Source organism: Macaca fascicularis, chromosome 19 (assembly GCF_037993035.2).
Source record: "Macaca fascicularis isolate 582-1 chromosome 19, T2T-MFA8v1.1".
Lineage (NCBI taxonomy): Eukaryota > Metazoa > Chordata > Mammalia > Primates > Cercopithecidae > Macaca > Macaca fascicularis.
In genome coordinates this window covers 56,058,749-56,077,728 of record NC_088393.1, presented here as the reverse complement: position 1 = coordinate 56,077,728, position 18,980 = coordinate 56,058,749, and the positions used below count along the sequence as shown (strand labels likewise).

General features: G+C 47.0%; 1 protein-coding gene across 4 annotated transcripts in view; it reads left to right on the top strand.

Moving 5' to 3' along the window:
- LOC102142596 (calcium-binding protein 5) overlaps window positions 1–18,980 on the top strand; it is a 77,368-nt gene that overhangs the window by 3,524 nt on the left and 54,864 nt on the right. For all 4 annotated transcript variants that reach the window (XM_045380873.3, XM_045380872.3, XM_045380874.2 and 1 more), the window contains exons 2-9: window positions 426–465; window positions 1,380–1,491; window positions 2,119–2,255; window positions 6,771–6,960; window positions 8,360–8,480; window positions 10,711–10,851; window positions 15,909–15,962; window positions 18,210–18,239. In XM_045380873.3, the coding sequence (XP_045236808.2) occupies window positions 458–465; window positions 1,380–1,491; window positions 2,119–2,255; window positions 6,771–6,960; window positions 8,360–8,480; window positions 10,711–10,851; window positions 15,909–15,962; window positions 18,210–18,239 (793 nt within the window). In that variant the 5' untranslated portion in view covers window positions 426–457. The remainder of the gene's footprint in view (window positions 1–425; window positions 466–1,379; window positions 1,492–2,118; window positions 2,256–6,770; window positions 6,961–8,359; window positions 8,481–10,710; window positions 10,852–15,908; window positions 15,963–18,209; window positions 18,240–18,980) is intronic.

Here is an 18,980-nt window from a genome sequence, read left to right as displayed (position 1 = left end):
GCATGGTGGTACATGTCTGTAATCCCAGTTACTCGGGAGGCTGAGGCAGGTGAATTGCTTGAACCCAGGAGGTGGAGGGTGCAGTGAGCCAAGATCATGCCAATGCATTCCAGCCTGGGCAACAAGAGGGAAACTTCATCTAGAGAGAGAGAGAGAGGAGAAAAAGAGAAAGACAGAGAGGAAAATCCCTAGCCTCCAGATTTTCAGAGAGACGTGCTTGAAATATTTCTCCCATTCTCCTCTCTTGGCTGCCCCTGAGATTATTAAACTCTCACTCTTTGCTGCAACACCTGCTGTTCACATTGGTTTTGTCTGGGCAGTGGATGAGAAGAACCCATGAGCCCGTGACAGTCCCGGCCCTCCCCCACTGTCTTTGCTAAGCCCAACAGTGGACACAGGTCTAACAAGAGCCATTTGTTTGGCAGGAGGACTGAGAATTTTCTGACTGCAGTGCACCATGGGAAGGTAAGTCGTCTCAGAGCTGACCACTGTGGGGAAGCAGAGCATTTGTGTAATGGAATGCACAGTGAGTGTCAAGAGGTGAGGGCTGTGACCGTTCCTCTCGCTTGGTGGAGATAGATGAAAAGAGCTGAAGGTTGGGCGTGGTGGCCCATGCCTGTAATCCCAACACTTTTGTTGGCCGAGGCAAGAAGGTCTCTTGAGTCCCAGAGTTCGAGATTAGCCTGGGCAACATGGTGAAACCCTATCTCTACAATAAAAGAAAATATTTTTTAAAATTAGCCAAGCATAGTGGTACACACCTGTAGTCCAAGCTACTTGGGAGGCTGAGACATGAGGATCACTTGAGTCCCGGTGCTCAAGGCTGCAGTAAGCTATGATTGCACCACCGCACTGGTGATGGGCAACAGAGCAAGACCCTGTCTTATTGTTGAACCGGGGAGGTGGAGGTTGCAGTGAACTGAGATTGCGCCACTGCACTCCAGCCTGGGCAACAGAGCAAGATTCTGTCTCAAAAAAGAGAGAGAGAGAGAGAGAGAAAGGAGGGAGGGAGGGAAGAAGAAAGGAAGGGAGGGAGGGAGGTCACCATGTTGGCCAGGCTGGTCTTGAGCTCCTGGGCTCAAGTGATCCACCCACCTCGGCCTCCCAAAGTGCTGGGATTACAGGTGTGAGCCACCGCATCTGGCCCCAAAATTAACCATTTTGAAAAGTGAATAATTGACTGGCATTCAATGCATTCACAGTATTGTACAACCATCACCTCTATCTAGTTTCAGAATATTTTCCTCACCCCAAAAGGAAACCAGGTACCCATGGGCTGGTGGCTACCTGCTCGGACAGCCCGGTTCTAGGTCAAATTCTGTGTTTTATCCCTTTTCCCTGTGAATTTTCTGGACTTCTTTGTGTTTTCTCCTGGGAAGCTCTGAGGTTTCCATAATTCCTGGGCTCCAGAAAGAAGAAAAGGTGGCTGTGGAGAGACGAAGACTTCATGTGCTGAAAGCTCTGAAGAAGCTACATATTGAGGCCGATGAGGTAAGTGAGGGGAGGAGGGTGGCCCCAGAGATCCCAGGATCGCCCCCTCTGTGCCCAGTGTCCAGGGCCCATCTCAGCCAGGGAGAGCTGGACCAAAGGGAGGAAATAGAAGGATACGACCTTCTATGGGACAGAAATAGAAGGATATGAACTTCTATGGGACATACATTGCCCCTGCCTAAGGGAGATCCTAGGTCTTCTTCTTATCCTTCTCCTCCTCCTCCTCCTTTCTTTTTCTTTTTCTTTTTTTCTTTTTTTTTTTCTTTTTTGAGACAAGGTCTCGCTCTGTCTCCCAGGCTGGAGTGCAGTGGCATGATCTTGGCTCACTGCAACATCCACCTCCCAGGTTCAAGCTATTCTTCTGCCTCAGCCCACTAAACAGCTGGGATTACAGGTGTGCGCCACCACACCCAGCTAATTTTTGTATTTTTAGTAGAGATGGGGTTTTACCATGTTGGCCAGGTTGGTCTTGAACTCCTGACCTCAAGTGATCCACCCGCCTCGGCCTCCCAATGTGCTGGGATTACAGGCGTGAGCCACGGTGCTTGGCCCTAGGTACCCTTCTTCTTGTTCCCACCTCCATCCTCAGGCTCTGAACCTCTGATTGATTCTCTCCCCAATGCCTAGGCCCCAGTTGTTGCTGTGCTGGGCTCAGGCGGAGGACTGCGGGCTCACATTGCCTGCCTTGGGGTCCTGAGTGAGATGAAAGAACAGGGCCTGTTGGATGCTGTCACGTACCTCGCAGGGGTCTCCGGATCCACTTGGTAAGTGTCACTCGTGTTTCAGATTGCTTTCTGACACATAAATGGGATTATTGTTTTCCTCCTGACACCAAATGTGTGTGGTTTTTCCAACGCTGCTTCTTGAGCTCTCTGATACTAGCTGGGTATCCTACAATGCTGAGCAATTCTGACGCTGTCTGCCTGGAGTTCAGGTCAGATTCCAACAGGTTAAAGGGGCTCAGTCCCTAAAAACTGCCCCACTTCAGACACGAGTTGCAATTACCTAGCCGCTGGTACTTCTGACCGACTGGCAATAGTTTGGGGTTTCCCACAGCTTCCTCCTCATGTTCAATAATTTACCGGAATAGCTCACAGAACTCAGGAACACACTTTACTTATATTTGCTGGTGTATTACAAAGGATGGGCCAGGTGTGGTGGCTCATGCCTGTAATCCGGGCACTTTGAGAGGCTGAGGCAGGAAGATCACTTGAGTTCAGGAGTTTGAGACCCAAGCTAGGCAACATAGCTAGACCCCATCTCTACAAAAAGTGAAAAAATTAGCCAGGTGTGGTGGTGCATGCCTATGGTCCCAGCTGCTCAGGAAGCTGAGGCAGGAGGATTGCTTTAGCCTGGGAGGCTGAGGCTGCATTGAGCTACAGTCACACACTGCACACCAGCCTGGGTGACAGAGAGACCCTGTCTCAAAAAAAAAAACCCAAAAATTCTAAAAAACAATTCCAAGGATTTTAGGAACTCTGCACCAGGAAGCAGGGAAAAACACGAAGTATCTTTCTTTACTACACAAAACTGCTGTGGACAAAGCATAATAATACTACCTTCTGACTTTAAAGGAGGATTTACAGGTTCAGGTGCACTTTTCACACTGCAGGTGGATAGAATACAGCCCTTTTAACTTCTCAGCCTCCGTGATAAAGTATTGCATTAATTTGTGTAGGACTGTCTCATTCAGGAGGCCCCAGATGGCAGGTATGAAACACTCATGTCTGCAAGTTTGTTTCCAAGCCCAGGGCAGACATGACTAATCGATCTTGGCACATTTTCCGAGCAGGAGGTAAGGCTGGGCAGAGCAGCAGAGGCTCGAGTGAGATAGGCAGGGCAGAGGCATGAATGTTGAACCTGGCTGGCATGATTTGTTTTCCTTTCTGTGCTCAAAGTTTGATCTGGAGCTGGGTTCTGAGCTGGGTGTGGAGGATGAGGTTCATGGGGACGACAGCAGGAAGAGCAGAGCTGCAGAGCCTGGGAGTGGGAAAGGTACTGCAGGGTCACACCTAGGACCCCTCTATTCCTCCAAGGCTCATCTAGAACATGTTGAGTGACATGGCATGAGGATTTAGCCGAACTGCACGTTGCAGAACTCCAGGGGGCGCTGTTGAGATAGGAACCACATGATTTCTTCTGTAATCTTTCCAAGGCTGCAGTGGTTAAGACCTGGCTGGACACAGGGACTCACACCTGTAATCCCAGTACTTTGGGAGGTCCAGGTGGGAGGATCTCTTGAGCCCAGGAGTTCAAGACTAGCCTGGGCAACATAGCGAGACCCCATCTCTACAAATGACAACAACAAAAGCCTTATATTCCAACAGCTTTGGGTTAGTTCCTGGAGCTGTCCTTCGTGGGCTGTTATAAGCCCAGACATACTTCTTTGTGCCTTGGTTTCCCCCACTGTTGAGGATAACTTGCTGATTTCACAGGACTCTTTGAGATTTAAATGATGAAACATATGCAAAGCGTCCCAACCTGAGCTATCCAGTAGTACTGTATACCATGAGCCATATCTCATCTATTCTATCATTTTAAATTTTCTTTCTTTCTTTCTTTTCTTTTCTTTTCTCCTTTTGGAGATGCAGTCTCGCTCTCGTTGCCCAGGCTGGAGTGCAGTGGCGCGATCTTGGCTCATTGCAACCTCCACCTCCCGGGTTCAAGCGATTCTCCTGCCTCAGCCTCCCAATTAGCCGGGATTACAGGCACTTGCCACCACACCCAGCTAATTTTTGTATTTTTGGTAGAGATGGAGTTTCACCATGTTGGCCAGGCTGGTCTCAAACTCCTGACCTCAGGTGATCTGCCTGCCCTAGCCTCCCAAAGTGCTGGAATTACAGGCATAAGCCACCATGTCTGGCCCATTTTAAATTTTCTAGTAGCCTCTTCAAGAAGGTAAAAAGAAACAGTGAAATGAATGATCAATTTTCTTTAACCCAATATATCCAAAACATTCGCGTTTTGACACATCATTAAGAAAAACATTGTTAATGAGATATTTGACATTCCTTTTGTCAGACTAAGTCTTTGAAAGCTGCTGGGCCTTTTATACTCAGCGCATTCCAAGTTGGATGCAGAAGTCTCATTAGATGTTAAGGGAGGCCCAGGGCAGTGGCTCACGCCTGTAATTCCAGCACTTTGGGAAACCGAGGCGGGTGGATCACCTGAGGTCAGGAGTTTGAGACCAGCCTGGCCAACATGGTGAAACCCTGTCTCTACTAAAAATATAAAAATTAGCTGGTTGTGGTAGCGGGTGCCTGTAATCCCAGCTACTTGGGAGGCTGAGGCAGGAGAATCATTTGAACCCAGGAGGCAGAGGTTGCAGTGAACCGAGATCAAATCACTGTACTCCATCCAGCCTGGGTGACAGAGCAAGACTCCGTCTCCAGAAAAAAAAAAAGATGTTAAAGGAAAGAGCTTTTCATAACCAGCTTGTTCCAGACATACTCCAGAGTTTCCCAGTAACTGAATGGAGTACCAGTGTTTACATTTAAGCTAATTAAAATGAAATAAAAATTTAAAATCACGCTAGCCACACTTCAAGGGCTCAAGAGCTATGATGTGTGTTTAATACATTGGATGGTGTGAGTGTAGATAGCACCCAATAAGCAGCATTAAGAACATCAAAAATGAGGCCGGGCGCGGTGGCTCAAGCCTGTAATCCCAGCACTTTGGGAGGCCGAGACGGGCGGATCACAAGGTCAGGAGATCGAGACCATCCTGGCTAACATGGTGAAACCCCGTCTCTACTAAAAATACAAAAAACTAGCCGGGCGAGGTGGCGGGCGCCTGTAGTCCCAGCTACTCGGGAGGCTGAGGCAGGAGAATGGCGTAAACCCGGGAGGCGGAGCTTGCAGTGAGCTGAGATCCGGCCACTGCACTCCAGCCTGGGCGACAGAGCGAGACTCCGTCTCAAAAAAAAAAAAAATAAAATAAAATAAATTAAAAAAAAAAAAAAAAAAGAACATCAAAAATTTTTATTGAGCACAGGCACAGTGGCTCACACCTATAATCCCAGCATTTTGGGAAGCTGAGGTGGGAGGATTGCTCGAGGCCACAAGCTTGAAACCAGCCTGGGCAACATAGTGAGACTCTGTCTCTACAGAAAATAAATTTAAAAATGAGCAGGGCATGGTGATGCACCTGGTGAGTAGTGTGGTTCCAGCTACTCGGGAGGCTGAGGTGGGAGGATCATTTGAGCCCAGGGATTTGAGGCTGCAGTGAGCCAAGATCATGCCACTGCACTTGAGGCTGGGCAACAGAGCAAGACCTGTCTCAAAAAAAAAAATTTTATATATATATATAGACTCCATGTGACACACCAGCTCCCTTGCCTTCTGCCATGAGTAGAAGCTTTTTGCACCATGCTTCTTGTACATCCTGCGGAACTGTGAGCTAAATAAACCTCTTTTCTTTATAAATTTAAAAAGATATATATACATACATATATTTTATATATATATATATACACACACACACATATTTATTGAGTGAACAAATGAATATAAAGTCTTTTTTTTTTTTTTTTTATTAGACGGAGTTGTGCTCTGTCACCAGGCTGGGGTGTAGTGGCACAATCTCGGCTCACTGCAACCTCGGCCTCCCAGGTTCAAGTGACTCCTCTGCTTCAACCTCCTGAGCAGCTGGGACCACAGGCGTGTGCCACCGTGCCTGGCTAATTTTTGTGTTTTTAGTAGAGACGGAGTTTCCTGAGTATCTGGCACTACAGGTGCCCACCACCGTGCATGCCACCACGCCTGGCTAATTTTTTTGTATTTTTAGTGGAGACGGGGTTTCACCGTGTTGACCAGGCTGGTCTCAAACTCCTGACCTCAGGCAATCCTCCCACCTCGGCCTCCCAAAGGGCTGGAATTAACAGGCATAAGCCACCACACCTGGTCCCTTTCATTGATTTTCTAGGATTATGTGAGTTAATAGGTCTAAAAGACTAAAGACAGTTTGTTGCTGTCACATGTAAACCTTTAATAAATGCCGGCTGCAAAAAACATTTGACTCAGATGAGGCCTTTCTCCCATCATGCTCTCATTTTCCTGCCTGTGAAATAGAAGGATTGTCCCAGGTGATTTTGAGCCTCCTCCTTTGACCCTGATCGTTCTGCAGTTATATTTATTTAATGTAAATTTTCCGTTTCCTCTGCGTGTCGCCCTCTCCGTGAGGCAGGTGTTCCTGTGAAGGACCTCCTCCCACGCATCCTTCCCCGGTCTTCATCGTCCATACATACAATGCCGAACTCACTCTCTTCCTCTGTCCTCCAGGGCAATATCTTCTCTCTACACCAATGATGGTGACATGGAAGCTCTCGAGGCTGACCTGAGACATCGATTTAGCCGACAGGAGTGGGACTTGGCTAAGAGCCTACAGAAAACCATCCAAGCAGCGAGGTCTGAGAATTACTCTCTGACCGACTTCTGGGCCTACATGGTTATCTCCAAGCAAACCAGAGAAGTAAGTCATTCCCCGCTGGGGACCTGGGGTGGGGGTAGGAGCAAGGGGTCTCAGGGCGTGAGGTTGCCAAAGATACTGACTGGCACACCTTTTAAGTCTAGACTTTCAAGACATCAAAATCTGGGCATTTCGATGGATGCCTCAAAACTTAAGTATATCAGAATGACAGTGGTTGCAAGTGACAGAAACTGACTCTTATTCATTTATGCAAAAAATAAAGTGATATGATTTACTAGAAAGATACACAGACATCCAGGGCAAGAAGAACAATGAGGAATTAGGATGGAATAAGGCAAAAATAGGGAAAGTCTCAGACCCAAGACAACTTTCCTCTCCATCCCTCCTTGGCCATTTGATGTCTTGAATTCACTATTTTATTTCATTTCGTTTCATTTCATTTTTCAGAAAGGGTCCTGCTCTGTCACCCAGGCTGGAGCGCAGTGGCGGGATCATGGCTCACTGCAGCTTTGACCTTCTGGGCTCAAGCAATCCTCTTGCCTCAGCCTTTTGAGTAAGCTGGGGCAACAGGTGTGCACCACCATGCCTGGCTAATTTTTAAATTTTTTTTTTGTAGAGACAGGGATCTCGCTATATTGCCTAGGCTGGTCTCAAACTCCTGAGCTCAAGCAATCCTCCGGCTACTGGGTTCAAGTGATCCTCCCACCCCAGCCTCCCAAAGTGCTGGGATTATGGGTATGAGCCACTGCATCCAGCCTATCCTAACACTTTGGGCTTTTGTTGTTGTTTTGTTTGTTTTGTTTGTTCTTGAGACAGGGTTTCACTCTGTCACTCAGGCTGGAGTGCAGTGGTGCAGTCATACTCTCTGCAGCCTTGACCTCCTGGGCTCAAGCAATCCTCCCAGCTCAGCCTCCCAAGTAGCTGGGACTACAGGCACCCACCACTGTGCCTGACTAATTGTCTTTTATTTTTCATTTTTTTTGTAGAGACAGGATCTTGCTTCGTTGCTCAGGGTGGTCTCCAAATCCTGGACTCGAGTGATCCTTCCACCTCAGCCTCCCAAAGTGCTGGGATTTATAGGTATGAGCCACTGCACCTAGCCTATCCAGGCACTTTGGGTGGCCGAGGCAGGAGGATTGCTTGAAGCCATGAGTTCGAGACCAGCCTGAGCCACATAGCAAGAGCCTGTCTCTATCAAAAAATAAATTAGCCGGGCATGGTGACATGCATCTGTAGTCCCAGCTACTTGGGAGGTTGAGGCAGGTGGATTGCTTGAGCCCAGGAGGTTGAGGCTGCAGTGGGCCATGATTGTACCACTGCACTGCAGCCTGGGTGACAGACTGAGACCCCTCTAAAAAAAAAAGTTGGCCTACGTGCAGAGGTTCCACCCTGTGGGACCCATATGCTCCCTCACACTTCGTCTTGGCACCTTCTCCCAAAGCTGCCGGAGTCCCATTTGTCCAATATGAAGAAGCCCGTGGAAGAAGGGACACTACCCTACCCGATATTTGCAGCCATTGACAACGACCTACAACCCTCCTGGCAGGAGGCAAAAGCACAGGGTAAGCAAACATTTAGAGGGAGGGAGAGGTAGTAAGGGACGGAACGGCATGGAGTGAAATGGAAGAGTGTTTTCCTGCCCTTCCCTTGGGGAGCCCAGGAAGAGGGAAGGGCTCAGGATTGCGGAAAACAGGGTGCTCAGCTTAGAGGAGAGAAGAGGGAAGTCCCAGAAGTAGCCAGAGGACGCGCACTTGCGTTGCATGGATCAAGAAAACCTTTAAGAGGTCAACATGGTGGCTCACGCCTGTAATCCCAGTCATGCCTGTAATCCCAGTGCTTTGGGAGGCTGAGGTGGGAGGATTGCTTGAAACTAGGAGTTGGAGACCACCCTGGGCAACATAGTGAGACCCCATCTCAAAACAACAGCAACATTAAATAGCAAAACAAAACAAAACAAAACACAATAAAATAGTCAAGCATGGTGGCAGGAACCTGAAGAATCTACTCAGGAGATTGAGGCAGGAGAATCACTGGATATCCAGAATTCAAGGCTTCAGTGAGCTGTGATTGCACCATTGCACTACAGCCTGGGCGACAAAGTGAGACCCTGTCCCCCCCCACAAAAAAAAAAAGAAAAGAGAGGACAGGAAGGAAAAAAGAAAAAAAGGAAAGAAACTGTAATAAGGGAGGTTTGAAGGATGGTAGGGTGGGTGGGAAGGGCTGTCTCTCACTTTTGTTTTGTTTTGTTTTGTTTTGTTTGAGACGGAGTTTCTCTCTTGTTGTCCAGGCTGGAGTGCAATGGCACGATCTCGGCTCACCGCAACCTCCACCTCCCAGGTTCAAGCAATTCTCCTGCCTCAGCCTCCCTAGTAGCTGGGACTACAGGCATGTGCCACTACGCCCGGTTAATTTTGTATTTTTAGTTTCTCCATGTTGGTCAGGCTGGTCTCGAACTTCTGACCTCAGGTGATCCACCTGCCTCAGCCTCCCAAAGTGCTGGGATTACAGGCGTGAACCACGGCTCCCAGCCATCTCTCACTTTTTAGATGTCTTCCTTCTCCATAGGTCCAATTGTCACCCAAATGCTGGCAGCTCTCCAGTCATTCCAGTTTCTCTTTTGAGCTCATCTCTCTCCTGAGATCCACACCTCCTTACCCTATTTCCTAAGCACTTACTTGTGCACTTACTTGTTAAGCAACTGTGTCCTGGCTTCTCACGATATATCAGGCAATGTTACCAGTTACCAGTGGTTGGACATCTCCCGGAATCTCAAGGCTCAGAAGCCCTCAGTATGAATGGTGTTTGTTTGTTTGAGACAGAGTTTTGCTCTTGTTGCCCAGGCTGGAGTGTAATGGCGCGATCTCAGCTCATAGCAACCTGTGCCTCCCGGGTTCAAGTGATTCTCCTACCTCAACCTCCCAAGTAGCTGGGATTGTAGGCATGCGCCACCACACCTGGCTAAGTTTTGTATTTTTAGTAGACACAGGGTCTCACCATGTCAGTCAGGCTGGTTTCAAACTCCTGACCTTAGGTGATCCACCCGCCTGGGGCTCCCAAAGTGCTGGGATTATAGGCGTGAGTCACCGCGCCCAGCCGTGAATGTTTTATCTCTCTCCTCAGTGTGTTTCCTTGTGCTGTTTTCTCACCAGAGCAGATAGAGCTGACTCCATCCATTCCATAGGCCCCACAAATTCAGTCCTTCCCAGCCCTAGAAATCACCCCCTCCTCATTTTCATCCTTTGTGCTCTTCTACATCACCCCCAGACCAGGTCTCCCAGTCTCCTGGGAGACTCTTGTAATTAGTTCCTCACTGGCCTGCCCATCCCAAGCTGTCCACCTCCTTCCCTGGCTACCTAATGGAAGTTTCCAGGATGAAAATCTGATCATGTCATTTTCTTCCCTGGAATATTCTAATGACTCACATTGGAATCATGCATTAGATTTATGCCCACAGACAAACTTCCATGCAATCATGTGGCTACACTCTTCCTTTGCACTCCAGGGTTCCATGGAGTTGTAGCCACAATGAGACGGAAGAGAGAGGCAGGGCTGAGGGTTCAAGCTCTGGAAAATACTGGAAACAGGCTTCTGTGGAAGTTATGAGCTGCCACCAGCAGTGTAAAGACTCAGGTCTGAGGATGAGATCCCCAGTGGTTTCTGACACCACACGGTCCGTCTCTGACATTCTCCTGGCATGGTTGTAATTCCTCATTAATAGATTTTTTTTCCTGCACACCTGCTACGTTCCAAGTTCTGTGCTGGGACTCACTAGCCCTTGTATTTCCTCTGCAGAGACCTGGTTCGAGTTCACCCCTCACCATGCTGGCTTCCCTGCACTGGGGGCCTATGTTTCCATAACCCACTTCGGAAGCAAATTCAAGAAGGGAAGACTGGTCAGAACTCACCCTGAGAGAGACCTGTCTTTCCTGAGAGGTCAGTGCTGGGGTCAGAGGGGATTAAATGGGGGTGGGAAGTGGAGGAGAGGTAAGAGGGTCTAGCTTTGCCCAGCTCTTACATTTCTGGGGGGAAAGAAAAGGACTTGGTATGCTTCCAGAAAGAGGAATGGTGTGTTCTTCCTGCTGAGTCTTCAGTGTCTCTCAAAGGTCTCCTTAATGTGTCAGATACATGATATCCTACCAAACAATCCAGGAGAGAGAGCTTAATAGAGGGGCTCAAGTCCAGGGCTGTGGCTTCCAATAAGCAGATTCAGAATGTGTTTGGGATGACATGGTGCTTTGGGAGGCTGATATGGGAGGATCCCTTGAGACTGGGAGTTTGACACCAACCTGGGAAACATAGCAACATTGTGTCTCTACAAAAACTTAAAAATTAGCCAGGCATGGTGGCATGTGCCTATGGGTCCCAGCTACTCAGGAGGCTGAGGCAGTGGAAGGATCACTTCAGCCTGGGAGTTCAAGGCTGCAGTGAGTTATGATCCACCACTGCCCTCCAGCCTGGATGACAGAGAAAGATCCTGTCTCAAAACAAACAAACAGCAACAAAAAAAACTAGAATGTGTTTTGGGCACCAGCAAAGCAAGGGGCATACAATTTTTTTAAAACAGGGTATTTCCAGAAAAAATTACAACAAAAACCAAAAACAATCAAAACAGTGATAGTGAGTAAAATCAGAACTTGATTAAATGTTCTTGACTGTAGCTTACACACTGGTATCACTTTTAGTTGTGGCTTCATAATCTTCTGAGAACTCAGGGTCTGAAGGCATTACCCTGCTAGGCAGACAGCTCCCCTACACGGGACAAATAATGCCAGCTTGAGAAAGTCATTTATGTTACCTGAGCCTCGGTTTTCTCATAGGGAAAGTACTTATCTCAAAATGTGGGTATGAGAGTTAGGCATAATCCACAAATAAAGCACTCAGCCCAGTGCCCAGCACATGGTAGTAATTCAAGGATGGTTGAATCGCCATGATTTTAGCATACACTTTTGAGACACGCTGGGACCCTGATACTATTTTAAATGCAGGGGATTCAGTCATGAGCAGGACAGTGAAGGCTCATTCCCTAATGAAGTTTGCACTCCAGGAAAGGAGATGATGAATGAACACACACAAAAATAAATATATATTATAATGTCAGATCACAGTAAATGCTATCTTGAAAAATAATTCATGATAAGGGGCTGGAGAGTGACCACAGTATTATTTTTAATTGGTGGTCGAGCTTCTGACAGGAGATGGCCTTTGAGCGTGGACCTGATGAAAAGTGAAGCCATGCAGATATCTTAGAGGAAAAGCACATGGACAGAGGGAAGAGCAAATACAGAGACCTTGTATTAGTCCATTTTCATACTGTTATAAAGATACTACCCGAGACTGGGTAATTTGTAGACAAAGAAGGTTTAATTGACTCACAGTTTCACATGGCTGGGGAGACCTCAGGAAACTTACAATCATGGCAAAAGGCAAAGGGGAAGCAAGAACCTTCTTCACATGGTGGCAGAAGAGAGAAGAGCAAGCCAAAGAAAAACTACCCAACACTTATAAAACCATCAGATCTCGTGAGAACTCACTCACTATCATGAGTGCAGCATGGGGGGAACTGCCCCCATGATCCAATTACCTCCCACAAAGTCTCTCCCTCAACACCTGGGGATTACAACTCGAGAGATTTGGGTGGGGACATAAAACTTAACCATATCAGACCCTAAGCCAGGACCATGCTTGTCTTACTCTAGAACCAATGAGAAGACCAGTGAGGTTGGAGCCTCCTGAATGAGGCTGTGAGAGAGGGCTGGAGAGGTAGGCAAGGTCCAGATCATATGGGACCCTGAGGGACACAGATGAAGTTTAGTTTGTATTCCAAGTGTGTTGGGAGAGCCAGGGAGGCAGTTTAATTAGGGTGGTGACCTGATTCAGTTTATATTGGAAAAGATCGATCTCTCTCTCTCTCAGCATGGATTAGGGGTGGGTGTGCAAACTTAGAAGTTGGGAGCAGTTGAGAAGCTAATGGTCCTGGTGACAGATAATGGCAGTTTAAGGTTGGGTACCAGAGTGGATATGGGAGGGAAGTGGATGGACTCTGGAAACCTGGAGATGGATGAAGAAGAATTACACCTGGATCGGATGTGGAGAGTAAGGAGAATCAGAGATGACATTAAAGGTTCCAGCTCCAGCAACCTGGTAGATGGAGGGGTGTTCTCAGGGAGAGGAATGAGGTAGGATGAAGGGGATCTTCCCCCTTTCTCTTGTCTGAACAGAAGGGGTCCTTCATATTGCCAAGCCTGGCTCCTGTCTCCTATCCCCGCCATCTTTTTGCTAAATCTGGTCTTGGGCATCAGATATTCTGAAATTGTCACTCCCAGGTGCTCCTTATAACATTATTATTTCCTTGGGTGTATGTATCACCTACTGAAGTGGTTCTGTACATGTCTCTTATCCCCCCCACACACACCCGGGTGCTTTTTATTTATTATTACAAAAAACATATAGCATAAATTTTGCCATTTTAACAATTTTAAAGTGTCGAGTACAGTGGTATAAATACGATACATCCATAATGTTATGCAACCATCACCACCATCCATCTCCATAACCCTTTTCATCTTGTAAAACTAGAACTCTATGCCCATTGAACACTTAACTCCTTGTCACCCCCTCTCTTAGCCCCTGACAACCACAATACTACCTTCTGCCTCTATGAGTTTGACTACTCTGAGTATGACATGTAAATGGAATCATGCACTGTTTGTCTTTTTGTGTCTGTCTGATTTCACTGAGGAAAATGACTTTGAAGTTCATCCATATTGTACCATGTGTTCGAATTCCTTCCTTTTTATGGATGAATCATATTCCATTGTACAAATATACCACATTTTGCTTATCAATTCATCCATTGATGGACACATGGATTGCTTTCATCTTTTGGCTGTTGTGAAGGAAGCTGCCATGCACATGGGTCTGTGAATATCTTTTTGAGACCTTGCTTTCAATTCTTTTGGGTACATACTCAGAGGTAGAGTTGCTGGATCATGTATGTGGTAATTCTATTTTTAAAATTTTGAGGCCGGGCCTGGTGGCTCATGCCTGTAATCCCAGCACTTTGGGAGGCCGAGGCAGGAGGATCACCTGAGGTCGGGGGTTTGAGACCAGCCTGACCAACATGGTGAAACCCCATCTCTACTAAAAATACAAAATTAGCTGGGTGTGGTGACACCTGCCTATAATTCCAGCTACTCGGGAGGCTGAGGCAGGAGAATTGCTTGATCCTGGGAGGCGGAGGTTGCAGTGAGCCGAGATCGTGCCATTGCACTCCAGCCTGGGCCATCTCAAAAAAAAAAAAAAAAAAAAAATTTTTTTGAGAAACGACCATACCATTTTCCACAGTGGCTGTACCATTTTATATTCTGCCCAATGGTGCACCAGGTTCCAATTTCTCTACGTCCTCATCAACACTTATTGTTTTCTGGGGTTTTTTGGATACCAGCCAACCCAATGGGTATGTCTGTAGTGTCTTTGAGTTTTCTTCTCCTTTTTTTTTTTTTTTTTTTTTTGAGATGTAGTCTCACTCTGTCGCCCAGGCTGGAGTGCAGTGGTACAATCTCTGCTCACTGCAACCTCCCGGGTTCAAGTGATTCTCCTGCCTCAGCCTCCCGAGTAGCTGGGACTATAAGTGCACACCACCAGGCCCAGCTAATTTTTGTGTTTTTAGTAGAGATAGGGATTCACCATGTTAGCCAGGCTGATTTTAAACTCCTGACTTCAATTCATCCACCCACCTCAGTCTCCCAAAATGCTGGCATTACAGGCGTGAGCCAACGCACCTGGCCCTGGCTGATTATTCATTTTTTATGTCTTCCTGTATCTATACAAATATGTTTGGCTAAAAGTCACTAACCAACCACAGTGCCCTGAGGAAATGTGGGATTAATTTTCTTACAAAAGAAAAAGACAGGCCGGGCACCGTGACTCACACCTGAAATCCCAGCACTATGGGAGACTGAGGCGGGCAGATCACTTGAGGTCAGGAGTTCGAGACCAGTTGGGCCAACATGGTGAAACCCCATCTCTACTAAAAAAACACAAAAATTACCAGGGCGTGGTGGCGCATACCTGTAATCTCAGTTACTCAGGAGGCTGAAGCAGGAGAATCACTTGAATCTGGGAGGCAGAGGTTGCATTGAACTGAGATCACATCACTGCACTCCAGCCTGGGCCACAGAGCAAGACCCCATCTCAAAATAAATACATAAATAATGCAAAGATAGGTGACTGGGTGACATTGGTTTAGCTGTGGAACATTAAGCAGAAAGACCTAGGTTTATTCTGGGTTTCTGCTCCTCCATCCTTAGCATATTAACAGTCACCCTCATGCTGAACTCCTCCACACCACAGGATGGCTGCTGCATCCAATGAAGCTGCAACCTTTTTTTTTTTTTTTTTTTTAAGTCAGGGTCTCTCTCTGTCACTCAGGCTGCAGTGCAGAAGCACAATCATAGCCCAGTACAGGTCTCGAACTCCTGGCCTCAAGCAATCTTCCTGCCTCAGCCTCCCAAGTAGCTGAGACTAGAGTTGCATGCCACCACGCCTGGCCTGCTCCTTCTGAGAAGGACAACAAGCACTTTGCAGAAGTCCCCCCAGCAATGTGCATGGACCACAGCTTGACCTCCCCCTTGCTGCAAGGGAGGCTGGGAAATATTTGCCCTTCCTGCCTGTAGACTGAGAAGGGTTGGCATGGAAGGAAGCTTGAAATGGCCTTGGGGTAGCCAGTCTACAGCGCCTGGCTGGATCTGCCCATAGAAGGTTTGCGAGGACAAGGACCTTATCTGTCTTGTTTATTGCTCTATTCTGCAGCCAGAAGAGTGCCGGGTGCCCACTAATTGCTTCATACATATTTATGGAATGGAAGAATGATCTTTCTTCCTGTTGCAGATCCCTGCAGTGCTTTATACCAGTCTGCTGGTGCTTTGAATATCAAGCATGACAGTCACGTGATGGAGAATGTTTGAATTTTATTGCTATTTTCTTGGCAGGTTTATGGGGAAGTGCTCTTGGTAACGCTGAAGTCAATAGGAATTATATTTTTGGTGAGTATTTGGGGAACAGCAAGGTCAAAGCCTAGAGATATTTTATGCAAGGAGATTCACAGTACTTTTCCTACTCATGGCAGAAGAGAGACCTGTATGTAATTGTTCTAGCAACTGCATTTCCTGACATTTATTCTCATATAATTGGGCAGCCAGGATGACCACAGAGTGGATGAGAGTACAGACCCCCTTGGAAGGAATGTTGCTTTGGTACATGTGAGCTTTGTGACCTCTGAAAAGTTCCTTAACCTCTCTGTGCCTCAGTTTCTGCCTCTGTGCCATGCGGGTGATAATAATAGTAGTTATGGGCCGGGCGCGGTGGCTCACGCCTGTAATCCCATTTGGGAGGCCGAGACAGGCGGATCATGAGGTCAGGAGATCGAGACCACCCTGGCTAACACAGTGAAACCCCGTCTCTACTAAAAATACAAAAATTAGCCGGTGCGGTGGCGGGTGCCTGTAGTCCCAGCTACTTGGGAGGCTGAGGCAGGAGAATGGCGTGAACCTGGGAGGCGGAGCTTGCAGTGAGTGGAGATTGCACCACTGCACTCCAGCCTGGGCGACAGAGCGCGACTCTGTCTCAAAAAAAAAAAAAATAGTAGTTATGAATATTTGATGAGTTAATTCATTGAAAGCTCATAGGACAGTGCCTGGTAGATAATGGTACTCAGTAAACATTAGCAATCATTACCTGGTCTTTTTTTTTTTTTTTGAGACGGAGTCTCGCTCTTTCGCCCAGGCCGGACTGCAGTGGCACTATCTTGGCTCACTGCAAGTTCCGCCTCCCGGGTTCACGCCATTGTCCTGCCTCAGTCTCCTGAGTAGCTGAGATTACAGGTGCCCGCCACCACACCCAGCTAATTTTTCGTATTTCTAGTAGAGACAGAGTTTCACCGTGTTAGCCAGGATGGTCTCAATCTCCTGACCTCATGATCCGCCCACCTCGGCCTCCCAAAGTGCTGGGATTACAGGCATGAGCCACCGAGCCCAGCCCCTCATTTAAATTTAACCCCTTCAGTACCCTAAGAGGCAGATGCTTTTGTCCTTTCCATTTTGCTGAGATCCACCAAGTCATGGGAAGGATGCGTGACTCACCCATGCTGCTGGTCAGTGAGTGCAGATGCAGGATTCTATAGGAGAATTGGGTGGTGGATCTCTAGGGGAATAGTGTGGTGGTTCAAATCCAAAGCCTGTCTGCCTGGATCCACATTCCGGCTCTGCTTCTCCTGCATTGCTGACTCTGGAAAGCTGCTTAAATTCTTTGTGACCCAATTTCGCCTTCCTAAAATGGAGACAAGAGTACACGGTCCCAGTCTCGTATATTTGATGTGGGGTTTAAATGACCTCATGTATGTAAAATGCTTAGAGCAAAGCCTGACACATAGGAGTATTTCATTTTATGTTAATCATATTTTTAGGATCATTATTGAGTTCACACCCTGAGCAACTCACCATTCATTTAATGCATATTCATGGGACTTCCTGTATGCCAGGCACTGTACTAGTTCTTATCCTTTGACTTTTTTGTTTGTTTGTTTTTTTGAGACAGAGTTTTGCTCTGTTGCCCAGGCTGGAGTGCAGTGGTGTGATCTCGGTTCACTGCAACCTCCACCTCCCAGGCTCAAGCGACTCTCCTCCCGAGTAGCTGGGACTACAGTTGCGTGCCACCATGCCTGGCTAATTTTTGTATTATTGGTAGAGACAGGGTTTCACCATGTTGGCCAGGCTGGTCTTGAACTCCTGACCTCAAGTGATCCACCGCCTCAGCCTCCCAAAGTGCTGGGATTACAGGTGTAAACCACCGTGCCCAGGCTGATGTTGTTCTTTGACATCGGTGTTCACCATAAGTTGGTTAAAAACAAACTGAAAAAGGGAATCTATCTATCTCCAACCTCCAAATGGCTAACTAAAGGTGTGAGATGGGTCTGAGTGTTACTTCTCCAGTGGGTCTGCTAAGCTTTCTCTCTAAAAAACAAAAACAAAACTCCTGATATGTAGCATTTGCCAATTCCTGTGGTGTAAATGTTCCCACCATGGCCAAACTTCAAGCTACCAACATGAGGTCACTGAGCACAGAGTTGGAAGAGAGGTGCAAAATTGGCTCTCGAGAGGTATTGGCTGCCATTGGAGCCCATGGCTGCCATTTCTATTAATGAAATATCCCTGCAGGTCATCTGTATTTTTTATGTTATAACTAGGGACTTTGTTGTACAGCTAAACATTCCCCCTGCTTCTACTCTTTTGCAGACCAGTTAAGGAATCTTCTGACCCCGAGAGGTAAGCATCCTACTTCGTCGTGAATCCCTAATGATAATATGGACTGCACACTTGCTTGAGGCCAGCCATTGTCCTAAGAACATTACGTGTATGATTCATTTGGTGCCCATTTGAACTCTTTTTGTGGTATTTCAAAGATTTCATCTTGATTTGGATCTGTTGCTGGAGAGGTAATGTGATCTTTTGGGGGTGTGCTGTAGAACCATGTTTTATCATATTACCAAAGTTACTTTTCTAGTTCCTTCTCATTTGAGTAGACTATTTCTTTTAATTATTCTTGAATTTATGTTTGATTTGACTTTTTTTTTTTCTTTTTTCCATTTAAGGATGTGACTTTAATGTCCCTAGCTAATTATAGCCTAATTTGGTCCTTGGTGCTTTCAGGGGTGAAGACTGTAAGAGTTCCTTGGATATAGGGAGTCTTTGTGTGATGGCTTTCTCCGATGCTGGTTGTAGAAGCAATGTGCTCATTGTGTGAGCAAGTTCGCTGTTGCCTACAGGGTTGGAATGGTCGAAGTCTCTTGAAGCTTAACTCCTTCCCCACATGGCATGCAATTTTTTCCCCCAGTATTTTACTGGCTGGTGTGATGGTTCAGGTTTCAGGTCTGTAGGGGAGGTGTGTCTGCATAGGAAGTGATTGTGGCTAAAGCATGTGAGTAAATGCAACACCCAGTGGTGAGCAAAGGTCCCAGCCTTGACAGAGGTGACTGGAGGACCTCTCAGTGAGTTGCACTGAGATTT